The sequence below is a fragment of the Protopterus annectens genome, chromosome 9.part0 (genome assembly GCF_019279795.1).
Source record: "Protopterus annectens isolate FY-2018-M chromosome 9.part0, PAN1.0, whole genome shotgun sequence".
Lineage (NCBI taxonomy): Eukaryota > Metazoa > Chordata > Ceratodontiformes > Protopteridae > Protopterus > Protopterus annectens.
The window spans coordinates 1524002623-1524029086 of record NC_056743.1 but is presented as its reverse complement, the minus strand read 5'-3'; the positions used below and the strand labels follow the sequence as shown (position 1 = coordinate 1524029086).

At 39.1% G+C, this 26464-nt stretch overlaps 2 protein-coding genes across 4 annotated transcripts in view; one reads left to right on the top strand and one right to left on the bottom strand.

Moving 5' to 3' along the window:
* Positions 1–17913, bottom strand: part of LOC122812154 (nuclear factor 7, brain-like) — a 214158-nt gene extending 196245 nt beyond the window's left edge. Inside the window, exon 1 of one of the 3 annotated variants that reach the window (XM_044084472.1) lies at positions 17352–17913. In XM_044084472.1, the coding sequence (XP_043940407.1) occupies positions 17352–17747 (396 nt within the window). In that variant the 5' untranslated portion in view covers positions 17748–17913. The remainder of the gene's footprint in view (positions 1–17351) is intronic. The other 2 variants (XM_044084470.1, XM_044084471.1) reach the window with 2 other exon arrangements.
* Positions 17914–18881: 968 nt separating this feature from the next.
* LOC122812153 (E3 ubiquitin-protein ligase TRIM4-like) overlaps positions 18882–26464 on the top strand; it is a 778173-nt gene continuing 770590 nt past the window's right edge. The window contains exon 1 of the mRNA XM_044084468.1: positions 18882–19109. The gene's annotated coding sequence lies outside the window, so the exon portion shown is untranslated. The remainder of the gene's footprint in view (positions 19110–26464) is intronic.

Sequence of the window (26464 nt, the reverse complement as noted above, 5' to 3'; positions counted from 1 at the left end):
AAGAATGTCATTTATCTCTAATAAAACTACCCTACTTAGAAATAAGTGGTCAGCGTGCCACCAGGTGTGCTGCTAAATGGTTACATACAGCTGTCCTGGGGCTAATAAAGTAAAGGGGATTTTTAATGAGAGCTCAGAGGGTAGCCTCGGTTAGATTTTGCCACTTGTATCCCATATATATATTTCTACAAATAGCCAACAGACAGTATAGTACTTGCCCACTTCTAAAGCCATATAGTTTCCAACGTAGGATGCTGCTTTGGTTTATGAAATCACTAAGTTGAAATGTGATGCTTTTGTCCATAACTTAATCCAGGAGAGGGAGAAGAGATACAGGTCTGTACTGGAAAGACTGACAAGGATTCATGGATTTAAGAGGAGGTTCTACTGTATTCTATTTCCAGCGAGACAGAATAACAAACTGATATATTATGTAATGGCAAAAATGCGTGAGCGTTTAAGTATGAAGGAATGGCATACTTTAGCAATCTGTGCTATAGCTTATCATATCATGTGGCACTACATTCAGGAGGTCCAAATGGAGAGATGAAAAGTCAGCAAGCAAAGAAGAGTAGTAGTTCTGAAATTTAATTCATCCTCAAGTCTTGGTGAGTACCTTCATGAGGTGGACCCCGTTTTTACAAAATCTCACGAAGGTGACACTGATATATAGACTGGATTTATGTAGCATATATTATGGGCAGAAGTAGGTTAAAAACTAAAAAAGATAGCTTGGTACACAAGACCCAGGATAAAAAAGTGCCGAATCCTGGTAGGCGCACTGGTGCCAGGACTGGAAAAGATGACAGTGTAGAATCCTCAAAATACGGAAACATTCCTACAATGGGTCCAGGCCCAGTGGGAGGGTGCCCCCCCCTGCTGTAGAAGGAAGTAGCAGTCCACAAAAACTGATAGGCCAAATAAGAGTCATAAAGACGATAAAGTGGACTATTGAGGATAAGAAAGAAATTAAGTTTTGTTACTATTATGCAAAAAGCACAGAATTTCCAGAGACATGATTTACAAAAACAATTAAGAGAGAAATTAGAGGAAAGAAAAATACTTCACAAGAAAAAACTGTCAGAAGCTTCAAATAAAAAATTGTTTTCATTGATGCAACAGATTTATGAAGAACAGTACATAGATCAAGAAACCTTGACTTGTTTGGAAAAAGAAGCATCTAAGGAAGTGCAAAAATATAAACAACAAAATCAAGAGATATTTGAAAAGTATAAAAAAGAAATGTGGACATGGGAAAGAAAGAGATTTGATATGGTGCAACATTTATGCAAAGGAGAAAGCCAAATTAATCAATGTGAAGAAGGCAGCCCCAAAGATATTCGAAGAGAAATACAGGCAAAAGCATCCAGATATGGAAAATTTCACAATAAAAAATAACATCACAAAGATGGAACGTAGAAAAGAAGATTAGTAAATCAGAAGTTAAAAAACAATAGAAGTTGAAGTTATGGAGTGCTTGCGAAGTGAAGGATTTGGTGTAGAAGGCCTAGCACAGGTTACATCACAGCAGGATGGAGTCAGTCCCCAAAGTAGGGAGAAACAGGAAGATCAGGAAACATCTAAAGAAGACATTTGGACATGGGAAACAAATAGAGATTTAATATGGTGTAAGATGTATGCAAAGGAGAAAGCTAACCAATACAAAAAGAGCAGCACTAAAGATATTTGAAGAGAAATACAGGCAAAGGAATCTAGACATGGATAAATTGACAATAAAAAAATCAGAAGACAAAGAGGAAAAGCAGAAAAGGAGATTAGTAATGGAGAAGTTAAGGAAATAGAAACTGAGGTCATGGAGTACCTGCAAAGTGAAGGATTCAGTGTAGAAAATCTAATTCAGAAAGCACCACAACAGGATAGAGTAATGGATATCCAAATTAATGGGAAATCAGTGGAACAGGAAGCAATTGGTCAGGTGCCATATGAAGATAATTTGGAGCCTTCCACAGGAAACCAATTTAAACATTCACTTGAAGCTAGACAGCAAGGGAAGGAACAGGAAACTGGAAATTCTGATGCAGTCAATGTTGAGGAGTGACAGGCCAGTGAGCTCTCATAAGATAGAGTAACAGGTGGCACGGGATGAAGTTGAAGAGAATGTGCCACAAGAAGATGCTACAGAATCTTCTATAGAATACCCACAGGAATTGGAAAACAAGGGATGTGCCCTTAGTTTGGAAGAAAATGAGCTAAGAGGAGAGTTGTTTGATTTAAATAAACAGACAGATATATCAAGATCAATGAAAGAAATAGACTACAGAAGGTTAATAAAACCCAAAAAGTCAGATGAACACAGTAATTAGGACTGTTCATAGAGACTCATGATATAACAGAAGTAAACAGGATATATTACTGTACAGCTAAATTAATAACTGATAAAGTTCTACCACAAGAACACTGGGTAGTGAGGGAAAGGAAGGGGAGAAATCAAATACCATCATGGAAATATCGAACAGTAAATACAAGAAGTGTCTCTGTTAGAAGATTATAGAAGAGGGAATAGATCAACAAAAATACTAAGAAAAATAGATGTGATAGAAGCAATGCACAGTATTAGAACAGACCAGGATCTATTATGCACTATTGCAAATAAACTAAATTTTTCAGCACAGGCGGAAAGACTTAGACGATATGAAAATAATAAAGGAAAAGTACAAAATAAACAATTTATTGATGATACAAAAAAGTTTTACAGGGAATTGGGAAATAAGGTAAAATTAATTGAAAGACCACCAAAAAAAGAAAAATAGATACATTTTGGAGAAGTGTCTATGAAGATCCTGTGGACATAACAAAGATGCTAAATGGATAGAAGAAGTTAAAGAAAGAATAAGAGGTTCAAAGATACAGGATATGAAATGGGATGAAGTAACAGCCAGGGAAATTGAAAACAAAGTTAAGAAAAGCCTCTAAATGGAAAACCCCATGCCCAGATGCAGTATCTAATTTTTTGGCTGAAAGCATTAACATCTTTGCATGAAGATTTAGCCATGAATAAGAACTATTTATATGCACACCACGAACAGACACTAACCTGGTTAACAACAGGAAAAACAATGCTCCTACTTAAGAGTGAACCTGCAAGCTACCCTAAAAATTATAGACCAATAGCCTTCTGACGATGTATAAACTATACACGAGAACTGATGCTGACAGAGTTTATAGTCATTTAGAAGAAAACTCAATTATGGCAGTAGAACAAAAGGGCAATAAAATAAAGTCATATGGAACAAAGAATCATTTATTGTTAAATAAAGTCATAGTGGAGAACTGTAAAAAGGGAAAAAAATCTAAGTATGGCATGGATTGACTACAAAAAAGCATTTGACAGTATCCCACATTCATGGATAAAAGAGAGTGCTTAAAAATGTATAAGATACACCCTACACTGACTGATTACATTACAGTGACCATGAAACAGTGGCAGACCACTTTGCAATTAAGCCATGATAAAGGACAAATTATTATCCCAGGGATAAAAATTCAAAGGGGGATATTCCAGGGTCACTCTCTGTCACCGTTGCTATTCTGCTTTGCCCTTAACCCATTAAGATGTCTACTTAACAGCTTAGGCCATGGCTATAATTTGGCTCCTAGAAAACAACAAAGTGTAAAGACTTCTCATCTTCTCTTTGTCGATGATTTTAAACTGTATAGCTCATCAGATGAGGAAATGAAAGCACAACTGGAAGTTGTCAAAACTTTTTCAGATGATATAAGAATGTCAATTGGTCTTGATAAATGTGCAAAAGCAACCTTTAAAGCAGGAGGGTCTATATTATGTACTCAGACATTAAGTTAATCGAATACATAATAGTTGACCCATACATGTCGAAGCAAGATAACATCGAAACCTGAAAAACACAAAAGAAACATTTTCAAAAAATCATAGTTGGCCCAGTGCTTCTAGGTGACGTACAGAGTTCTTGCGGCATTGCTTCACTGCTAATCTTTCAGTTTAAAAATATTACAAGAAATTTTAGTTTTATGTAAACTATTGTACACAACTCATTTATCCCACATAAAAGCAGGAAAACTTGAAAGAGTTTCAAAAAACACAAAAACTATGTTATACTTACTTCCGGAAGTGAAATTACATCCCTATATAAATAGTAATACTACATGTTAGTCTTTGTGCGTTACGTTGCATAAAATCTACAACTATGGCTGAAGGTTCACAAGCAACTCCTGGCTTTCTAGGTAACATTTATGAGACTGTAATGTCTCAGAAAAATAGGGCAATGTTACATATGGGTGGGTGGTATCTCTACAACCTAGAGAAAACTGTAAAAGTAAAAAGTATTGGTGTTGTAGAATGAAGTTCACACACAAATGCAAAGGGAGAGCTATAACATTAAAAGAGGTAGACGTGAAGTCTTGTTAAAATCAGTGGCACATCAACATACTTCAGACATAACTGAAGTTGAAAAGTTTCGAGCGTGCCATACATTGAAGGAAACTGCTCAATTGTGTAAAAACACACCTGCAAAAGTAGTGGACGATGTAGTTGCAACATTTCTGTAGAAAGTACTGTAAGTTTACAATCCAGATGTTCTAAGCTTCAGCAAGTAAATCGAGTTAGACATCAAAGTATGGTCACTTACAGTAGTATAAAAAGTGCACTAGGTTCAGTAGACACTACCAAGTATACATTAAAAGGAAGGAAGTTTTATTCAAAAAAGAATGGTTGATTTACACAGTAATGTGCATGTGCTGGTATTCACCACTAAAGAAAATTTGCAAGATTTATGCTGCAGTAAAATCTGGTTCATGGATGGAATCTTCCTAACATAAGGAAAACTTTGCCGCCCGTTGTCTTTTCAAGAAAAATACTAAAGGTTTACCTTGGTATATTGCTTAATGTCTAAAAAATTATTCAAATCGTATAACTATGTATGGGAGTGTCTGTTTGACTTGCTATCTTCTATTAATTGCAAGCTTACTGTGCAATTTATTGTTACAGACTTTGAGATAGCAGCCATAAAGAGTGTAAAACATAACTTCAGCACTGTGACAAGTAAGGGTTGCTTATTTCATTTCAGTCAGGCAGTGTGGTGCAAAGTTTAAAGTCTTGGTCTTGCTACACTTTATGGCACGTGCAAAATTTCAGCTAGCTGTAAAGAGACTAACAGCACTGTCTTTCATAGATGAAACTGAAGTACTGTCTACTTTTTTAAGCACTGTGATAGTTTCCACCTGAAGCCAAAGATCTTTTGACATACTTCTCGGACGTTTATGAACTAGGACGACCGAGAAAACAACATACTAGAACCAATGGTAGTCCAAGATGTCCACCTGTATTCCCAGTAAATGTCTGGAATGTATCTACCCTAAATGACCTACATTTGCCTAGAACCTAAAATTACGTCGAGGGCTGGCACTAGGTAGGTGCATTTGTGAGATCCCAGCTGTTCTTGATGTTCTTATTCGGGAACAGAATAGAGTAAATGAGTGAGAATACAACTTAAAGCAGGGTATCCTCCATCACCAAAAAACCGTAAAACTATGGAAAGACAGAATCACTTATAGGTTGTATTGGAGAGATGAGCAGAATACAGATGACTTCCTAAATTATATAGCTATGCTCATGAAGGTGTAGTTGCAAGAACGCACCATATATACTTTATTTTACAGACAGTTGATAGTGTTCCCATAAGCCTAAAAGTGTTTAACCCTATCAGTTGACATAATTAAAGTATCATGTGCTGTTCTTGCATATTTTAAGTGTAACATGTACTTTCAGTTTATTTATTAATACAGTAAACACAGGTCATAGGTGCTATAACAGTGCATTATAGCAGAAGTGAATATTTATGTTACCGAATGCACGGGTTTTGAAGTGGGCCAACTATTCTTATTCAATATTTTGATTTTCGGCAATTTCACATTTCGCAATTTTGACAGTTTGAGATTTACCAGTCGACTATTACGTATTCTATGAACTTATTGTTCGATTATGTAATATAGACCCAAGTAGGAAAACTGCAACATCAGGAAAATCAGTTTGGGACAAGAATGTGATATAAAAGAACTTGAGCAAGTGGGAGTGCATAAATAGTTGGGAATTAATGAAGGATCAACAATAAAACAGAAACAAATGTGAATAAAACTTAGTAAGGAATATTTCAGAAGACTTAAATTAATCCTGAAAACAGCACTGACATCTAGGAACAAAATTCAAGCCATAAACTAGCTTGCTCTTCCTGTCCTAACTTACAGTTTTGGAGTAATTGACTGGCCCCAAACTGTGTTGGATAGATTAGAAAACATGCTTGCCTAATGACTTATAAAAATCAATGCACACCAAGATTATATATTCCCCATTCTGAAGGAGGGATGGGCCTCCTTGAAATTGATTATATGCATAGATCTGCAATCATGGGACTTCACACATATCTACTGACCTCACAAGACCCAAACGTACTGAAAGTTTTGAAATATGAGGAGAATAAATCTAAGATGACTTCTCTGCTTAATTTAGCAGAAGCATATCAGCATCAAGCAGGAATGGAAATCAAACCAGAAGTGGATAAAAATCAGGCAGCAACTGAATGTGCCAAAAAAACAAAAGAAAGAATATAAGGTGAAGGGCCAGATGAGAAGGGAAGAAATGCGGAAAAAGCATAAATATAATTGCAAGTATAGAAAACTTCTGGAAGAACCTTATGTTGATCAGGAACGAATGCAGGAATGGTTAAGGAGAGGCCAATTCAAACCAAGAGATGATGGGTTAATATTGGCATCCCAAGATAGTGAGCTATGTACATGTTGGTTTACAAAGTCCATTGAACACGTGGGAGAAACAGACAAATGTAGCCTTTGTAAAACCGAATTGGAAACAGTTGCACACCTTGTTGCAGGTTGCGGCATACTAATGGCAGAAGGACTGTATACTGAAAGGCATAATAATGTGGCAAGATTGTTGCACTGGGGATTTTGCAAACATTATGGTATTGAAGTGGCTGAAAAATACTGGAAACATAAGCCACAATGCATCATAGAAAATTATGAAGTTTATATCACATGGGACCACCCATTACCAACAGTTTAAAAAAGACAGATGCTAGAAAACTGGATATAGTGGTTCAAGAAAAGAAGACAAGAGTAACATTGATCATTGAAATCGCCACACCCAGTAACTACAGTGTCTTGCATACAGAGAGACACAAAGTCATAAAATATCAGGATCTGCAGGCAGAAATGAGAGCCATGTGGAAGAATGATACCCAGACAGTTCCAATAGTAGTAGGAGCAACAGGTCCTATAAAAAAGAATCTACAATCGTATTTAGATAGGTTACCAATCCATGTAACTCCATACGAACTGCAGAAGGAGTTATTACTGGGCACATTGCAAGTGCTCCGAAGAGCACTTTTGGCTGACATAAAAAATTGAAACGAAACTAATTTCATGAACTTTAATCATACTTTGACTTAGGAATGGGGTCCATTCCCATAATTGTATTAGAAACCCAAATGACTTGGAGAAATTAAAAAGAGGTTTATTAGAGAGGGTAAGTATTTAACAGCAAAGTGAAAGAAAATGGAAGTAGGAAGGTCCATAACAGATGAAAGACGGCAAATGAGGAAGGATCCAAAACTCTTCACTACATAAGTTAACAATTTAGAAATTAAACTATACTGAACCAACAGATGACGATACAAATAAAAGTACTGTGTGATTTTATGACCTAACTACCTTACTAACATCTCTCCAGCATCATTTTGCATTGGACAGTAGAGAGTTACATTTAGACCGACTAAAGAGTGACTGTTATGCCTGTACAGGACTGGGCATTTCCTAGACTACGTATCTATGAAGAAAGCTGCTCAGGTTTCTGTTGTGATTCATTCAGTATGTCACTCTGGTTGATCAACAACATTGTATCCAAGAGTGGAAGAAATCATTAAGAAAACCAAATGGCAGGAAGAACACTATATTGTAATTAAGTAGCTTGGTTAGTCTGAGTTTTAGAATAAGCTGAAGGAAATGTACCCATACCATTCAACATCTAAGCACAACATTTTAAAATCATGGACAAATTTTGAATATTGCTCTTATAAAAGTTGCTAGAATGACAGGCTTTGCATTAGAATGCATTTTCTGATGGACATAAAGTCTGAAACTCAAATTTATGTCATTATTTAGTAGGGGTAATACTGTTCTACTTCTGTCAACATTGTCCATACAATATTCAGTATATGTTGTATTTTAACTGGATATAGAATCTCTCTGGTGTCCTTACCACATTTTCCCAGTTAGTGTTAATGCCACAACCTTATGTTTATCTTTATATAGGCCTATAATCCCAGTAATAGCTACCATGTCAACACCAATCTATAAATATATATATCTGTAAATACATCTATGCAAAGACACTTATTATTTTCAATAATGCTAATAAAGAACATCAAGACATCAAGGAGAAGCTGACTTTGCATTAAGTATAGCATCCTAGTGATTAATCTTGCTTCAGATGGAATATTACCCACCTGCAGTCTCTGAAACCTCTCTTTCAAGCATGTTCTCATCAGTCTTATTACGTTTGGTCCAGCAATTGTCTGTCTAGGTTATTCACGTGTTTTCTTTGATTAATGCAACCAGAGGCCATAACTAAATCTAAGCAGTCCCATATCTTTCTTTCTGAGTTAAAGTATAACTCAAAAGGAAATTCTCTGCCAATGTCATGAATTCAATTAACTTTTTTAATGCAGCATCTTCTTTCTCCAGGTTTAGATTTTTCCAAGTCTTCTGGGTTTCTAATTCCATGACTGGAATGGACCTCATTCCTAACTCAAGTAATGATTAAAGTTCATGAAATTAGTATTATTGCAGTCTTTGATGTCAGCCCAGAGTGCTCTTCACAGCACCCACAATGTTCACAGAAGCAACTCTTTCTGCAATTCATATGGAGTTACATGTATTAGTAGCATATCTTGATACGATTGTAGATTTTTAGTTATGAGACCCCATTGTCCTACTACTATTAGAACTATCTAGGTATCTTTCTTTCACATTGCTCTCATTTCCACTTACAAGTTCTGATGTTTTATGACTTCGTGTCTCTTTGTAAATGAGACACTAATCACTAGGCATAGCAATTACAGTGATCAATGTTATTTTTATCTTTTTTTTTCATGAACTACTATACCTGGTTTCTCACATCTATTTCTTGTGTGGGTAATGGGTGAACCCACGTAATTTACACTTCATCATTCTTTATAATGCTTTTATGTTTCCAGTGCTTCTCAGGAACTTCTATATTGTAGTGTTTCCTTAGGTTCATAGGTTGATACTAGGCTATCTGCCCTAGGGAATTTATAAGCCTAGCCAGAGTGTGTTTGGCTTTCGCCACCCTTTTAGATTAGTTGACTGTGCCTCTGTATAGTAGGTCACAGAAGATAGCCCTTTTAAGGTTATTTTACTGTGCCTCTGTCTAGTAGGGACACAGAAGAGATCCCAGGGGTAAACCTACAATCTCCCATCCACTCATCAAGATTTCTCTTGAAGAGGGTCATTGAGGGGCTCTGCCTAACATTGATTGGGATTCTGTTCCAAAGTGAGGGGAGCCTCTGGGATATGAATCTGTCCCTCCAGCATGTCCTATTTATTTCTGTGCTGAGGTTTAAGTCCCTGGAGCATGTAGCTCTAAGGGATTTGGATTTCCTGAGGTGGAGCATGTTCATTAATTCTGGTTTAGACATGGGTTTATATGTCAGGCACAAATCGCCTCCGAGTAGGCGGTAAGCAACTGAGTAGAGCTGGGGTTTCTTTAGCCTAACTGCGTAGGGCATCTGTTTGAGTCCCTTGATCCTCTTGGTGAGGTACTTTTGGGGTCTTTCCAGTTGCTGCAGGTGTCGGGTAAGGTACATCCCAAATGGGGCATTGTATTCAATTATGAGCCTGATGAGTGATGAGTAGAGGGGCAGTGATGAGTAGAGGGGCACAATGACCTCTCTTGATCTAGATGTGAACCCTTTCATGATAAGGTGGGCTATATAGAAGGTTTTTCTAACCACTTTGGCAACGTGATTGTCAAAGTAGAGATTGCTATCTACTCGGGTCCCCAAATCCCTAATTACTTCTTCCGTACTTAATGGATTACCACCTATGTGGTCATTTGTGGGCACTTTGTTTTTGCCAAAGGGGATGACTATGCACTTTTTGACATTTAGCTTTAGGCCATGGCTCTGGCACCAGTTATCCGTCTCTGTGAGACCCTTTTGGAGGATGCTTGTGTCAGTCGGCGAGTCGATTATGGCACCCAGTTTGCAGTCATCTGTGAACTTGGTCAGCCATAGTCCTCCCGTGTTAGCCTGTACCTCAGAGAAATATATACCGAACAAGAGCCTTGTGGGACGCCACTTGTAACTGGTTTAGAGTCTGACATGGCACCTGCAATTCTGACCATGTGGGTTCTATCCCTGAGCCAGTTTGCAACCCATCTTGTGACATAGGGGTTGATATTTAAGCTGGTGAGCTTATTTATGATGCCCGAGTGGGATATTGTGTCGAAGGCTTTTGCGAGGTCCAGGTAGGCTGTGTGGACTACCTTCCCTTCATCTATGGCCTTGGTGACTGTTTCAAAGAAGTTGACCAGTTTCACGAAGCAAGATCTGCCCTTAACAAAGCTGAATTCGGTAGGATCCAGTGTTTGGAGGTTCCCAATGTCTTTGTTTATGTGTTCCATGATGATACGCTCCATAGCTTTGCAAACCAGGCTAGTCAGGCTTATAGGGCAATAGTTTCCGGGGTCCGTTGTGGCACCACCTTTGTGGAGTGGGACCACTGTTGCTGTACGCCATTCCTTGGGTACATATCCTGTAGTAAGTCTGAGATTGAACAGTGACTTTATGTGAGGGTTCAGTTCTTCTTGGAGCTCGTGTAAGACACAGCCCAGGACACCGTCCAGTCCCATTGATGCTGTGTTTTTTGCTTTGGAGAGGGCAGCTCTCACCTGTGCATCTGTGATGTCAGGGAGGCTACACTCTGTTGGGATAGACATTTACTCTTTTTGGGGGGAAGGGGGGGGAGTTTGCACTGAACCTGTCTGCCAGGATGTTGGCAATGTCTGTGGGTTCAGTGAATTTTTTGTCATTTTGCACTAACTCAGAGCATATCTGGGAGTTGCCACCCAGGTTCTTGACATAACTAAAGAAGGCCTTGTGATTATCTTTAGCGTCTTGTGCAATTTGTCTTTCGAAGCTGGCCTTAGATGATTTTATGAGGGATCATAGTTTCTTGCTAGCACTGATCAGAGATGCCTTCCCTTTTTGGGATTTTGCTCTATCATGTAGTAGCTTCCTCCTTCTGTTGTATAGCTTATTTATGGCTGGGTTCCACCAGACAGGTCTCCTGCCTTTGGAGGAGTGAGTCTTGGTTTTATTTGGGATAGCACGATCCATGCATTCCTGTAGGTGTCCATAGAATGCGTTTGTAAAGGATTCTGCGGTTTGGGCCATATTTTCCACTGGCCCGGGGGCTTTGAAGGATTCCACCTTGGTTTTGAAAAGTGTGAAGTTTGCTTTTGAGAAGTTCTTCACCGTGGTTTCCTTGGCTGGGGGTGGGGACAGGATATGGATGTCCAGTGAGATTAATTTATGGTCAGATCTTACCAATGAGGGGTATACCTCTGATATGGAACATAGAGAACCCACGTTGGTGATGATCAGGTCCAATATGTTTTCCCCTCTTGTGGGAGTGGTGACCAGTTGTTCCATAGCATTTGAGTTTATAAATTCTAGGAACTGTTGGGTGAGGGTGTTGGGGCTTGAGTAGTACTCCCAGTCTATGTTTGGGTAGTTGAAGTCACCCAATATAATGGTGTTTGGAGAGCCCTTCATATTCTCCAGTGTTCTCAGGAAAGCCGAGAGGGGTTCCTGAGTTTGGTGGGTGGTCTGTAGCAGGCTACAAACTGAAAGGCAGTTTTGCCCACTATTAGTTGCACATGGATGGTCTCCGATGCTTCGTGCAGTGCCACTAACCTGGAGGTGTGGGTATCTTTGATGAATATGGATACTCCCCCTCCTTTTGTGGTTCGGTCCAAGTTTTGGGGCCGAAAAGCATGGTATGAGGTATAACCTGGTAGTGCTGGGGTGCTCTCGGGAGCCTTGAACCAGGTTTCTGTTACTGCACAGATATCGATATTCTCCATACTGTGGAGAGCCTCGAGTGCGTGCATCTTGAGGTTTAGACTTCTGGCGTTGAGCAGCATTACCCTTAGTTTCAATTCAACAATCTTCACACATTATTGTGCCTTTCAGTGTGAAGGCCCTTTGCCATTAATGTGTCTCACTAAGCATTAAGATGTGCAACTGTTTCCAATTCTTTTTTTACAGAACCTACATTTGTCTGTTTCACCCACATGTTCAATGGATTTTGTAAACTAACATGTATGTATTCCACTGTTCTGGGGTGCTATTATCAACCTTTCATCCTTTGGTTTCAACTCACCTCTCCTTAGCCATTCCTGTATCAAATCCCGATCAACGTGAGGTTGTTCCAGGAGATCTCTATACCCACTATATGTATGACTTTTCCACATTCCTTTCCTTATCATCTGATCCTTCTCCTTATATATATTTTTTGTTATTCAGTTGCTGTCTGATTACACTCTGTTGGTTTTATTTCCATTCCCGCTTGCCACCTCAGTGCTTCTGCCAAAGTGAGCAGAGAGTTCATCTTCGTCTTCCTCTCTTAAAACTTTCACAATGTTTGGCTCTGATGAGTTCAGGAGATATGTATGCAGTCCCACGACTGCAAATCTATACGTGTAATCAGTTTTCAGGATTCCATTACCTCTGTCAGAGTGAGGGATATATAACTTTGGCATACAATGATTTTTATATATCATTTGACAAGTGTGAAGCATTTTTCTTGTTTTTTCTCCAACTGATCCAGTACCTTTTGAAGCCAGTTAATCACAACAAAACTAAGTTAAAACAGGGAGACCAAACTGGCTATAGGTTGGACTTTAATATTGAAAAAGCCCTGACATCAAGAAATAGTTTTATTCTTCTGAAGTTTTCATCACTGAGTTTACTTGTATTTCGTCATGTTGGATTGCCGATTCTTCATCAATTCCCAAATATTAATGCACTCTTCCCTGCTCAGGTTTCTTTATATCACATGCCTGTCCTAGATTGATATCTTCTTGGCATCCTATCCTGTATGATACTAAACAGGATAACACAGGCATTGCATATGCATACATGTGGGGGTCTGCAGAGTGATAAATGAAACATCCTATAGTGAACAAGTTTTGTGATGTCTGTTGAAACCTTAGTCACAAAACACATCCCTGAATTCCATGGCAAAAGATATTTCATTTATCACACAAGCGCACTGCCACATATTCCATTTATTAGCCCTTTTTTTTTTTTTTTTTTTTTACTAGTTTGAGTTATGTTTCCCACTAATTTCACCAAGAATCTGATAAATGTATTTTTACCTATTTAATAGGGTAGCTTCAAACAAATAGTGCCGATTTTTATGAATGGGTTGTCTCATGGTTGGCTTTTTCTTGGAGTTCTGAGGTAAGTTTTAGTCTTTTTTTAAGCTGCTATTAGTTTTTAGAAGTGTCATTTAGTAGTACAGTGAGGGATTTGTTTAAATAATTAAGTTACGTGTTTTGTTTTAGTGCTATTTTCTACAAATTTTTGGTTTTCGGTGTATTTTGCAAGTAATGCTGTTTTCACATTGGTCAACTATGATTAGTTTTCTTTTCTCTCATATCTTTATTTTTACTTTATTTTTCTCCTAATCTAATATGTTTCCTAATCTAATATCTTTGTTTGTACATGTTTGATCTGTGTGTGCAGCTGATTGTAAGCAAATAGGAGAGGAGAGCTATAAAGACTGTTTAAATATTTTTTTTTTGGGGGGGGGGCATTGCCCTGGGCTTCAATTAATATCAAATGACCTAGCTACAACACTCCTCACCAGTGTGGAAAGTTGTTTTTTCTTTGTTAGTGCAATGGGGCTGCAATACAGTGACTGGAAAACTACATCTACAACCTGTGTATTACAGTTAATATTATGCCTAATATCTGGAAAAATGCCATTGTAAAACCTCTCCCTAAGAAACTCAATCCTTCCTATCCCTCAGAATTTTGGCCCATTTCAATTCTCCATACCCTAGGAAAGATTCTGGGAAACTGACTTTATTTGCTCTATACTCCTCCCTCATTAGACCAATAATTGAGTATAACGCCCTGTTTGGGATGTACCTCTCCAAACACCTGCACCAACTGGAAAGGCCACTGAAATACCTCACAAAGAGAATCCATGGCCTCTAACACCTCTCCTATGCAGAGAGGCTCAAATCTCTGTCACTTTACTCAGTATCATATAGATTGCTCAGGGGTGACCTGTGTCTCACCTACAAGGCAATCTCAGACCCTGCCCTACTAGAGAGGCTCCATATCCATAAATCTAACTCCTCACACACTACCTGCTCAAAACGCCTGAATCTAACATGCAACATCAACAAAACCTGCTCAAAAGACAGGTTTGTCTCCCTGAGGCTGCCCTGTCTTTGAAATAGACTTCCCATACACGTCAAACAGAGCACCTAACTGACCCTCTTCAAGCACAACCTTCATGAGTGGATGGGAAACCACAAATTTGTCTTGGGGTTCCACCTGTGTTCCTCAATGACAGGGGCGACAGGTGCTGACTAATGTTTCTTACTGGGGATAAACTTTTGGCTAGGCTTGTAAGGGCCCCAGGCCCATTAGCCTAGTAACGTCCTATGATCCTATGAATTCACTCAATAAATCATCCAATACTACCTTCTCTCTCAAACGCAACATGGTATTTGGTCTGGTCAGAGTACTTCAACAGCTATATGGACACTCATTGACAACATTCTTCTTCTTAGAATGGACAAAGGGCTAATTACTGGAGCCATTTTTTGACCTTGTCAGAGCCTTTGAATTTGTCGGTCAATCAGTTTTCCTAGATCTCACTGACATAAGGCATTAGTAATTACACACTGCCCTGGTTAAAAAAACACCACTCTAAATGCCACTTCTCCGTGAATTTCAACACATCAATCTATCCATCAGTCTCTCTGCAGACAGGTATCCCCCAAGGATCCATTCTGGCACTTCTCATCCTTTTCTATCTACATTAACAAACTCCATTTTGACTTACCCTATCTCCCTCTCCTGTTTTATGCTGATGGCATGGTCCTGTTCCACTCCATCCACTTTAGCTCTTCCCTTGAACTTGAACTTCAGGCTAATTTTCATTCTTTTATTCAACGAGTGAATGATAAACAGTTGCTGCTTAACTCCTCAAACAAAAATAAAGCTTTTTGGTACTAGGCAAAGGATCACTTCTATCTGCAGACATCTACACATCCTCAATTGTCTGAATAACACTACTGAAAATGTCAATTCATTCAAATAACTGTGAATTTGGCTGGACCCCTTCCATTTCTACCACCTGGTACACACACACACACACACACACACACACACACACACACACACACACACACAGACACACACACGCAGGCGCACACATGCACACACACCCACACACACACATATGCACACACATAAGCACACACACACACACACACACAGCACACACACACACACACACACACACAGACACACACACACACACAGACACACACACACACACAGACACACACACACACACACAGACACACACACACACACAGACACACACACACACACACACACACACACACACACACAGGCATACACACACGTGTGCATGCACACGCACACACCTGTTCTATCCTGGGTTAATATGATCTCCACTTTTCTATCCAGACCCTGTAGGAATGCCATAGGTAAAGGTATGTTACTGACTCTGCTTAAATATATGGTCTCCTTCTAACTGTTACAGCCTCTAAAAGAAATGCACCCCCCCTTTCCTTCCATTCAATTTCATATGCAGATTCATTATTCTCTCCTCAAGAAAGGACCACCACTGAAAAAATAACAGGCTACATGTGAAACAATGTGCTGACCTTCTACTCTCCTTTCAGCTGTTTTAACTTATCAGGAACGAGACTGTCCTCCCATTCATCTGCAGACTATTCAGAGATGACCAACATACAGCCTTGGAAATCTTAACCACTCCAGTCATCTCCTCCAACCCCCTCAAACTTTGTTTCACTGACTTTAAACTCAAAAAATCCATTTTCTAATCAAAAATAAAAGCAAATTACAAGACTCTAGGAAAATGCAATTCCTGTCTCTCTGGTCATACAACTTAACCTCTTCCTACCTTTCTTCCTTCCTTCTACATAACTTGTTCTGACTCTACTTTTCATTGTGATTCTTCAGTGTGCCAGTTCTGATATCCACTCTATATATAATGCATGCAGATATTGTGTTTTGTTAGGCACTCTGCACAAAATGCCATTGTATCTTAGGCTTTTATACCCTCGAGCCAACTCTGAGATTCAGTTTGTATACAATATATTCATAAACTGAATTTTGTTAGTCTGTATATAATGTCATGTAACTATTGTGTTTACCCTAGGCTGAGACTGAAATAAGTCCAATGGGAACAATGCTCTACCCTGGTGAACAAATTCAAAATAAAAATAAAATAAAATAGTGGAGGCAGAGTGATCATAAATGCTTCATGGTTCAGGCAAAGTCCTAATAAACAACAATATATGGATAAGATAAATGTTTGATATCCCACCTATGTATTAGTGCAGACTCCAGTGAGAAGCTGACACAAAGCACATGCTTACACACATATGTACACACAGAATACATATTCACATATTTATATATGCATATTGTTTCACCTTTTACAGACCTTGTCCCTCTTTCAAACCCCTTTTTGCCACCATTGTAGGAAATCAGCCTTCTTGATTTCAGATGACATACAACAAGCTTCTGCATCTCCTGAATAACAAGCTTCATGTCTCAGGTTTGTTTATTTTATGTCTTGTTTACTCAGTTATTAACTTGTTTTTGTAAAACCGCTTTCAGGCTGACTAGTGCATTTTCCTGTGATAAGGATCTCATATTTTATATCCTGGTTTAATTAAGGCATCTGGAGAATGGGTCTCAATCAAGACATTTAAAAAGAAAACGGGCAGAAATACCATGAACAAAACATTATTTCATCACTCAGTTTGTCTATTTTAGAGTGAAAATATGCATACAAATTCATCAGTAATTCACCAGTACAAAGAATAAAGACCACTGCCTGTACCACACTTCTACAATGTGTTTGTCCGTCAGCCTATCTTAATATCATTCTGCAGTGTACTGCAGTACCTCAGACTATAGCACTGTATTTATAATAAATATTCCTTATGTGCTTACCTTGTATATCTTGGAAGCATCTTGTACCAAAGAGAATGGGTTAGATCCAGAAGTCACAGACTCTGCACCTGTCAAGCAGTTTGGACTCGTGTCATCTTTACAGATCATCCCTTCCTCTGTACATCCATCATTCCTTGGGCTCTGACTGGTGAGCTCTTCCATCCTTAAGCCTAGAGCTTTGAATCCTTCTACTATGTTACTCAGGACACGATTTAGCCTGGGGCTACCAACAGAAATCTCCTGTCGGCATTGTGGACAGGAAATTCTAGTGTTCTGCTCTGCCCAGCATCGTGTGATACAGTCCTGGCAAAAGTTATGGTCACAATTCAATAGTACTGGGTTTTGATAAAAATCCAAACAGATAGGGCAAATCAGCTCACAGGCCAGCCTCTCCATTGTTAGTACAAAATAACCTGCTCCAGTGACTGCTTGCACTGCTAACTAAACTTGTGCTGTGTTAAACAGGTGGACGACAGAGGTGTGGTGTTTGTTCTTGGAGGGAGCTACTCTTCATTTGTTGATGTCAGATAATAAGCTTTGACGAGTGCTTGTTAACAACCACGTTACAGCAAGGCACCTGTAGGACAAGTATAACAAGAGACTTTAGTTTTTATATTATACAACACCCTCCTGACTCACACTGTACGAGAAAGCTTACAAAGCAACAAATTCCAAATTAGCAGAGCAGGAACTATGAAGTGTAATGAGGAAGAACAGAAAAGAATTGGTTTTGTTATAAAACATTCGTGAACATTTTGCAGATGTTATCAAAAAGAGTGTTAGAAAAAATGGCTTGCCCTTCTTGTTAAGAATTCATGCACCTCAGAGGGTAGCCATTCTCTAAGACTTTTATTTTACAAACCATACTGTGCTTTACCTCTTGTATATTTTGTTTGTATATTCTTTCATATTTAGTGTACATAGTAAATATAGCTGTGATTATGCCATTTTTCACTGAGCAGCCGTCTGTCCATTTCCAGTGAGCAAACAAAGCACAAAAACTTATAAAAGTGTAACTATAGTGACTAATATGTCAGCTTAGCCATCTTAAAAGGGCGTATCTGCTGTTGGAATAAGTAACTAATTATAAAAGTACAGCAGTGGACAGAGCCACATAACAACATATTTATATAGCTACATTAAGATTTGTTATAAATTACTTACTGAAGTGTTAAATGTAAGGAGACTTCTAAAATATGATTCTATATAACTATATGTGCAACATATTTTGAATCTAAACATGTGAGGTTATGAATATGTGTGTATCATCTATATTTATCTATCTATGTATTATCTATCTATATTCAATATAAAGCAATGTAGAAGTGACACACAGTTGGATAATAAGTGGGTAGCTAATACTTCTCTGGCTTTAATAACTAGGGGACCAAGAAGGGGTTAACTCCCAAAGTATTTGAGATAAGGTGGAGCCTAGATTCAGGGCTGTCAAAAACACCTAGCCTCTGACTATAGCAGATATATGCAGTTGTTTGTAGAAAATCATACTGTATGTCTCTCAAGGTTGAAATAGGAAAATGGAACTTGAGAAGTCTAGTATTTGGATTTATATAATGAAATGCTGTCGGAAAAGAAAATTTTTTTCTCTATAACTAAATAAATGATTTTGCCTAAGCTTTACAGACTTTTGGGAAGGAAGTTGAAAAAAAGTTCTGACAGAAGCTGACTGCTGTGGATCTAAATTAGTTATTTGTAATTCATTCTTCAACGCAGGTGATGAACTACTGGCCCTAGAGAAAGGTATTCTCATTCATTTATTGTGTGAGGTATATGTTATATGGGGTTTGATTTCCACGCCATAGGAGTTGCTTGTTTTCTTAAAACTGAGTTCTTAAGTTTGCTACTGAATGCTGTTTAAAAATGTGACTGTTGAAGTAAGATTTTATATCATTAAGAAATAAAACCGTGCCAAGCTCACTAAACATTTGTTTCCTGCTTTGTTAAGAGGATGATGAAAGCTAATTGAAAAGATAAAATCTGAGATGAATTCCCTGTACTACGTTTTAAATATGTGCATATGTATGCATATCACTTTTATTAGTTAGCAGGCAGCCCATGCCCAGCCTCCCACTCTCTAGTCCAAACAGAGTTCTGATGAATAATTTACTGTGCTCCCACCTTGACTGTGCTGTTGTCCCAGAGCTGTAACATGACAACAAGCTGGTGTTGAAGCTACACGATTAGCTCAGTGTACAGTCAGCCAGGTAATGGATCTTTTCCTCTAATACCACAAAGCCAGAGCTCCACAACATTGGACTTGCATCCTTCATCCATCCTTTTTTTTCTTTTGTGCACTACACACATGATTACTGTAATGTCCACCTAAAATTGTGGCATACTTTGCTGAGCTGCAGGTCAGCTATTCAGCATTACCTTCTCTAGTTTTATGAATCCCTCTATATGGCAGGCAATTATCCTTAGTGTAAACAATTCCATTGAACTGCATGCTACTTTCATTAAGCTCATGTTTTTGAAATGCTATGAACCATCTTCAGTTATGCCTGACCAGAACTCCCTTTGTAATGAACTGCGACATTTACAGAATTCTGTCATCACCATAGCGTTATCAATCAGTGCTGCTGTTTCATTTCAAAAGTCACTATCTATACTTTTATTTTAAAAAATAATCTTGTTTCTTCTCTGTAGCCTTGTTTTAGTATTGTAGGACTTTCTTCAGGAATTTAGTATAGCACTTCATAAGCCCAGCCAAACTTGCTCTGGAGGGCCAGTATTTCTCTGTCTGGATTATGGTCTCGGATCTGAGAGCTCTACATCAATCTGATAGGGGTATTTAGCTCTGAAGAAGCCCACTGATCATCCCTGTCAGTTGGTATGATGTTGATGCACGTAGTCATAGCTGTTGGAAGGCTGAGATCATTCATATTTCTTGTGATATGGCACCAGACATTTTTCTTCTCCAGATGTATATCTGGCCATTCATTCGCCTATGGGCATCAGTCTTATCATGCAATACTCTATGGGTAATGGTTCTGGTAGGGTCATACAGCCATCTGTAAGTACTGTTATGGTTACTCATCCCTTTGAGGGTATTGGCCTGTCCAGTATAATCCATCCATCCATCCATCCATCCATCCATGTATGCATACTGCTTTGATAATGATCATTGTTCTATAACTGCACAAGTAGTGTGCTGGGCATCTGGTCTCCATGGGTCTCCCCTGGATTTCTTATTCTGAAGTACACTGATACAATATGTGGCAGTGCTAGCTCATGGCCTCTTTCCATTGTGGTTTTATATTGGCATTTACTTACTGATCATCTGCAACCTCAAAGTAGTCAAGGCGAACCTCCTCAGGTTCATAAATCCATATAGTTCAGTGTTGACACCTACATAAGGAGAGGCTTCTGGTGCCACATCTTCTGCCACCCGTACAACTTTATGACCATTTCTGTCCTTTTCCTGTCCAGTTCTTGTGATGTAACCTCCTAGAGTTTAATAAGCGTATGTAATACTGTTCAACAATCCAACATATAACCTCGACCATACGATTTGCTGGTGTTTAAATGCAGCTCATAGGCTCCATTTTCTGATGTTCCACGAAGTATTCCTGAAAAATCAGTCTAATTACATCTCCTCCATTCAGTCACAACTATGGTAACTCTGCTTGGCAACTTACATATCATTGCAGTATTTACATTTAATTATTATATGTTACTGGCATTTTATTTATACCCTCAAAGACTAGCTTCTCAGCAGTGTATAATTTTAATAAGCCATTGCTTTATTAAATGTTATGCATCATAACAGTTTAGCATAGTCAACAAGTGAAATGACAGATTCTGATGTGGCAGTGTAAAGTTCCATTCTTAATTTCACCCTGCTATCTCTGGAGTGGCCTTAACTTTTGCAATGCTTGTCCCTGTGTATACTTAAATTATTTCATACTACTCTGCATCACATGGTGCATTGCCTGTCTCAGGGATGTTGTATCTGCTGGTCACATAATGGGCATCTGATACTTTTGTTTACTCGTGTGTAATTTGTGTTCAGTCAGTATGAACCATTTCATGACGTTTCTTATGATGACACTGTCTCCTCTCTGTATCCAACAGTTTGAAATTCACTTGCTTTGTTTTGTTAAAGTGAGACATTTGTGCTCAACACAATGCTGGTTTTCTCTCTTCTCCAAATATTGTAGAACTGTGAAGGTGGTGTATACGTTTGGGCAGGGGTGTAGAGTGGTTTGCCCTACAAAAACACAATCATTTCAAGCTCCTCCGTTACTTACAAATGATAGCTTTCACCGTAATAAGCTGGCATTGTTAAGATCTTTTTCACAATGTGATGCTTCATCACAACAAAAACATACTTGCTTCTCTGTGAATTTACTAGATAATTATTCACTGCACACTACTACAGTTGTGACATTGTCTGATGGTGGTCTCACTAACATGGCATTTCTGTCTAACAGTAAATATTCCCTAAAAATAAAGAAGAAAAAAAAACAGCAGATGACTCTTCTGGTGTATGCACAGCCATATCATTTAACTGTTGTCCCCATTGACGATAAAACCATCTGCGACGATAGGAGATACTGCCAGCCATGCCAGTAGAAATAGGGTATTGGATTTGTAGCATATGCCAGCACAGCTAGCTGAAATTTTGTAAATAATTGTATGTAATTTGCATATCAAACTGATTTGTACAGATGCTTGTGCCAAAAATGTATTTGTGAGGTTTGCTTGTGTTAAAATGTATCAACAGTGTGCCCTGCTAGATGGAAAGGAAATGTACATGTATTATTTTAACTGAATTAAATCTATACATTGTAACAGCATATACTGGAAGTGAAGAGGTTAATCTTATCCACCTGACTTTGCAAAATATTCTTGTAATTAAAATACTTTATGGGTTAAGCCATACAGATGTTATCCCACAGTTTTGAATGCAGTCAGAGACGCAGTGTCTGTGCTAGAGAATAGGTTGTAGCTCCTGTAGGAAGAGTAGATGTGTTTTATGGCTTTATGACTTCCAGGAGACCTGAGCAAAGTTCTGTTTGTGTGTATGGCAACACATAGGTACTAAATAGTGCTAGTGATTAGTATGGGAAACAGTCAGGTGACCACATGTGTGACGTTATTCTGTAAGTAAAAAATAATATTTAGATATTAGTAGTAGTTTTGCACTCACCATTCTGTATTCTGTCTTGGATCTGACAACAAGGACCATTTGCCCACATTATCTTGCCTTGTGGTAGTAAGTAACTTAACTAGGGAACAGTAATAATCAGGAATAGATAATGAGACTAGCTAAATACTGTTTTATTATAACTATGCAAAAACTTTCTATCATTGTTATTTTTAATATTCACTGTGCCTGAAACTCTGGTATTTACTATAAATAGATATTTAGTATTTTCATGATCTTTTATTATTTATTATAAAATGTATTTAAAATTTTCATTGTGGCTGGACGTTTTTAGAAAATATTTAACTTTTGAGAGTGTTTGCACATATTTATTTGGTGATGACTCTGGCCACTCCTGAAAGCCTTGAAGTTTGATCAGCATTACCATTTGTATTAATATTAACTTCAATCAGTATAACTGGATACCCTTTTAATAGCCTTATAGTAACTGGTGGTAGTAAATTTACCTTGTAGTCTGAGCAAAGTTGGTAGAATGGGTAATTTGTGCCAGCCTTTCCCAGGTGTGTGTCTGTGTCTGTGAAAATTAAACCTCAGGGTGTGTGTGCCAGCTACTTGGGGAAGGGACACAAAGCACTGGTTTCACAGTGCCAGTGGGGAGCCTTACTGGGGACCTGGGGAGAGACAGATAGAGACACCCAGACCCTGGGTCGAGCATGTGCCCTGAGTGATCTTAAGTTTAAATTTTGCTTGATGTAGAGACATCTGCATCTGGAAACATTGAGTGCATCCATTTGTATTCCAAGTGAACATCCCTCTCCAGTGTCAGTGGTGAGGACTGCCTCCTTGATTACTGGCCCAGATTGGGGACCGGCACACCATCTAAGAAAAAAAAACACTTTTCTATGTGTCTGTGTATCATGTAATAAAATGCACACACCAACAAGTTTGCCTGTATAAGTATTTTTATACTTTGTACTAGGACATTATCAGATCATGTGAATATAGTCCCAGCTTACAGAAGATGAAAGCTTATAGTCAGTGTTTTTGGACCCCGATAATAGGTTCATAGGTGTTTACTAGGCTAATGACCACAAGGGCCTTTTTTTGCCTGGCCATGCATCCCAAATCTCTGACAATTTTTTGTTCACTTTAAGTGTAAGCAGAGGCTTGGGAGATGAACCATTTACAGGCTGCCTGTGTCCATTAGAGACATAAGTGCCAAACCAGGGATGAATTCCCTGTTCCCCATCCAATTGTCCAAGTTACACTTGAATTGGGTTAGGGAGGAACTCTGCTTCACATGGATGGGGAGCCTGTTCCAGCGATGGGGTAGTCTCTGGGATGTATAACTGTCTCTCCAGCAAGGTTTAAGTCTTTAGAATAGGTAATTCTGGTGCTGTTTGTTTTGTGCACATTTAGGACATCCATCAGAGTGGGGTCTGACAATGCCCTAGATGCCAGGTGTAAATCACCCATCAACAGCCTGTAGGAGACAGAATACAGGGATGGGGCCTTGAGGCAGTCTACATAAGACATTTTACCTACTCCCTGTATTTTTTTAGCGAAGAACCTCTGTGGACATTCCAACTGTTGGATATGCCTGGTTAGGTACATGCCAAAGGGGGCATTGTACTCAGTGATAGGTCTAATGAATGCCGAATACAGTACAATGACTTCCATGAACCTAGATGCCATATCTTTGTTTATAAGTTGTGCAACATAGAATGATTTCCTCACCACTGTAGACACATGATGGTCAAAGGCTAGATTACTGACAGGCACTATCACAGCAACCCGATTTTATTGTACGATTAAGCATTTTCATCAAGTTTTTGGCTTGGAAACTTCTTCTTTTTCTTTCATCTGCTCCCATTAGGGGTCGCCACAGCAGATCAACTGTTTCCATTTCTTCCTGTCCTCTGCATCTTGCTCTATCACACTAACCACCTGCATGTCCTCTCTCACCACATCCATAAACCTTATCTTAGGTCTTCCTCTTTTCCTGTTACCTGGCAGCTTCATCCTTCGCATCTTTTTCCCAATATACTCTGCATCCCTCCTCAGCACATGTCCAAACCATCATAATCTTGCCTCTCTGGCTTTGTCTCCAAACCTTCCAACCTGGGCTGACCCTCTAATATACTTATTCTTAATCCTGTCCATCCTCGTCACACCTAGTACAAATCTTAACATCTTCAACTCTGCCACGTCAAGCTCTGACTCCTGCCTTTTTGTCAATATCACTGTCTCCAACCCATATAACATAGCTGGTCTCACTATCCTCTTGTAGACCTTCCCTTTCACTCTTACTGGTACCCGTCTGTCACAAATCACTCCTGACACACTTCTCCACCCAGTCCATCCTGCTTGTACTCTCTTCTTCACCTCCCTTCCATACTCACCATTACTCTGAACTGTTGATCCCAAGTATTTAAACTCATCCACCTTCACTACCTCTACTCCCTGCATCCTCACCACTCCTCTATCCTCCCTCTCATTCACACATATATATTCTGTCTAAGTCCTGCTGACCTTCATTCCTCTTCTCTCTAGAGCATATCTCCACCTCTCCAGGGTCTCCTCAACCTGTTCACTACTCTCACTACAGATCACAATGTCATCTACAAACATCATAGTCCACGGGGACTCCTGTCTGATCTCATCTGTCAACCTGTCCATCACCATTGCAAATAAGAAAGGGCTCAGAGCTGATCCTTGATGTAATCCCACCTCCACCTTAAACGCATCTGTCACTCCCACCGCAGACCTCACTGCTGTCACACTACTCTCGTACATATCCTGTACCACTCTTACATACTTCTCTGACACTCCCGACTTTCTCATACAATACAACAACTCCTCTCTAGGCACCCTGTCATATGCTTTCTCTAAATCCACAAAGACACAATGCAACTCCTTCTGACCTTCTCTGTACTTCTCCATCAACACTCTCAGAGCAAACATCACATCTGTAGTGCCCTTTCCTGGCATGAAACCATACTGCTGATCAGTAATCATCACCTCCCTTCTTAACCTAGCTTCCACTACTCTTTCCCATAACTTCATGCTGTAACTGATCAAGTTAATCCCTCTGTAGTTATTAAAGCTCTGCACATCACCCACCCTTATTCTTAAAAATCGGTACCAAAACACTTTTTCTCCATTCCTCAGGCATCCTCTCACTTTCCAAGATTTCATTAAACAATCTAGTTAAAAACTCCACTGCCATTTCACCTAAACACCACCATGCATCCACAGGTATGTCATCTGGACCAACAGCCTTTCCATTCTTCATCCTCTTCATAGCTATCCTTACTTCCTCCTTGCTAATCCACTGCACTTCATGATTCACTATCCCTACATCATCCAACCTTCTCTCCCTCTCATTCTCTTCATTCATCAACCCCTCAATGTACTCTTTCCATCTGCTCAACACACTCTCCTTGCTTGTGAGTATGTTTCCCTTATTATCCTTTATCACCCTTACCTGCTGTACATCTTTACTAGCTCGGTCCCTCTGTCTAGCCAATTGGTATGGGTCCTTTTTTCCCTCCTTAGTGTCCACCATTTTATACAACTCTTCATATGCCTTATCCTTAGCCTTCGCCACCTCTCTCTTTGCCATGCACCTCATCTCCTTATACTCTTGTCTACTTTCTTCATCTCTCTGACAATCCCACTTCTTCTTCGCCAACCTCTTTCTCTGTATACTCTCCTGCACTTCTTCATTCCACCACCAGGTCTCCTTGTCCTCTTTTCTCTGTCCAGATGTCACACCAAGCACCTTTCTAGCCATCTCTCTTACTAGCTCTGCTGTAGTTACCCAGCTATTTGGTAACTCTTCACTGCCACCCAGTGCCTGTCTTAACTCTTCCCTGAACATCACCTCACAATTACCCTTTTTCAATTTCCACCATTTGATCCTTGGTGCTGCCCTCACACTCATCCTCCTCTTCTTGATCACCAATGTCATCCTACAAACCAC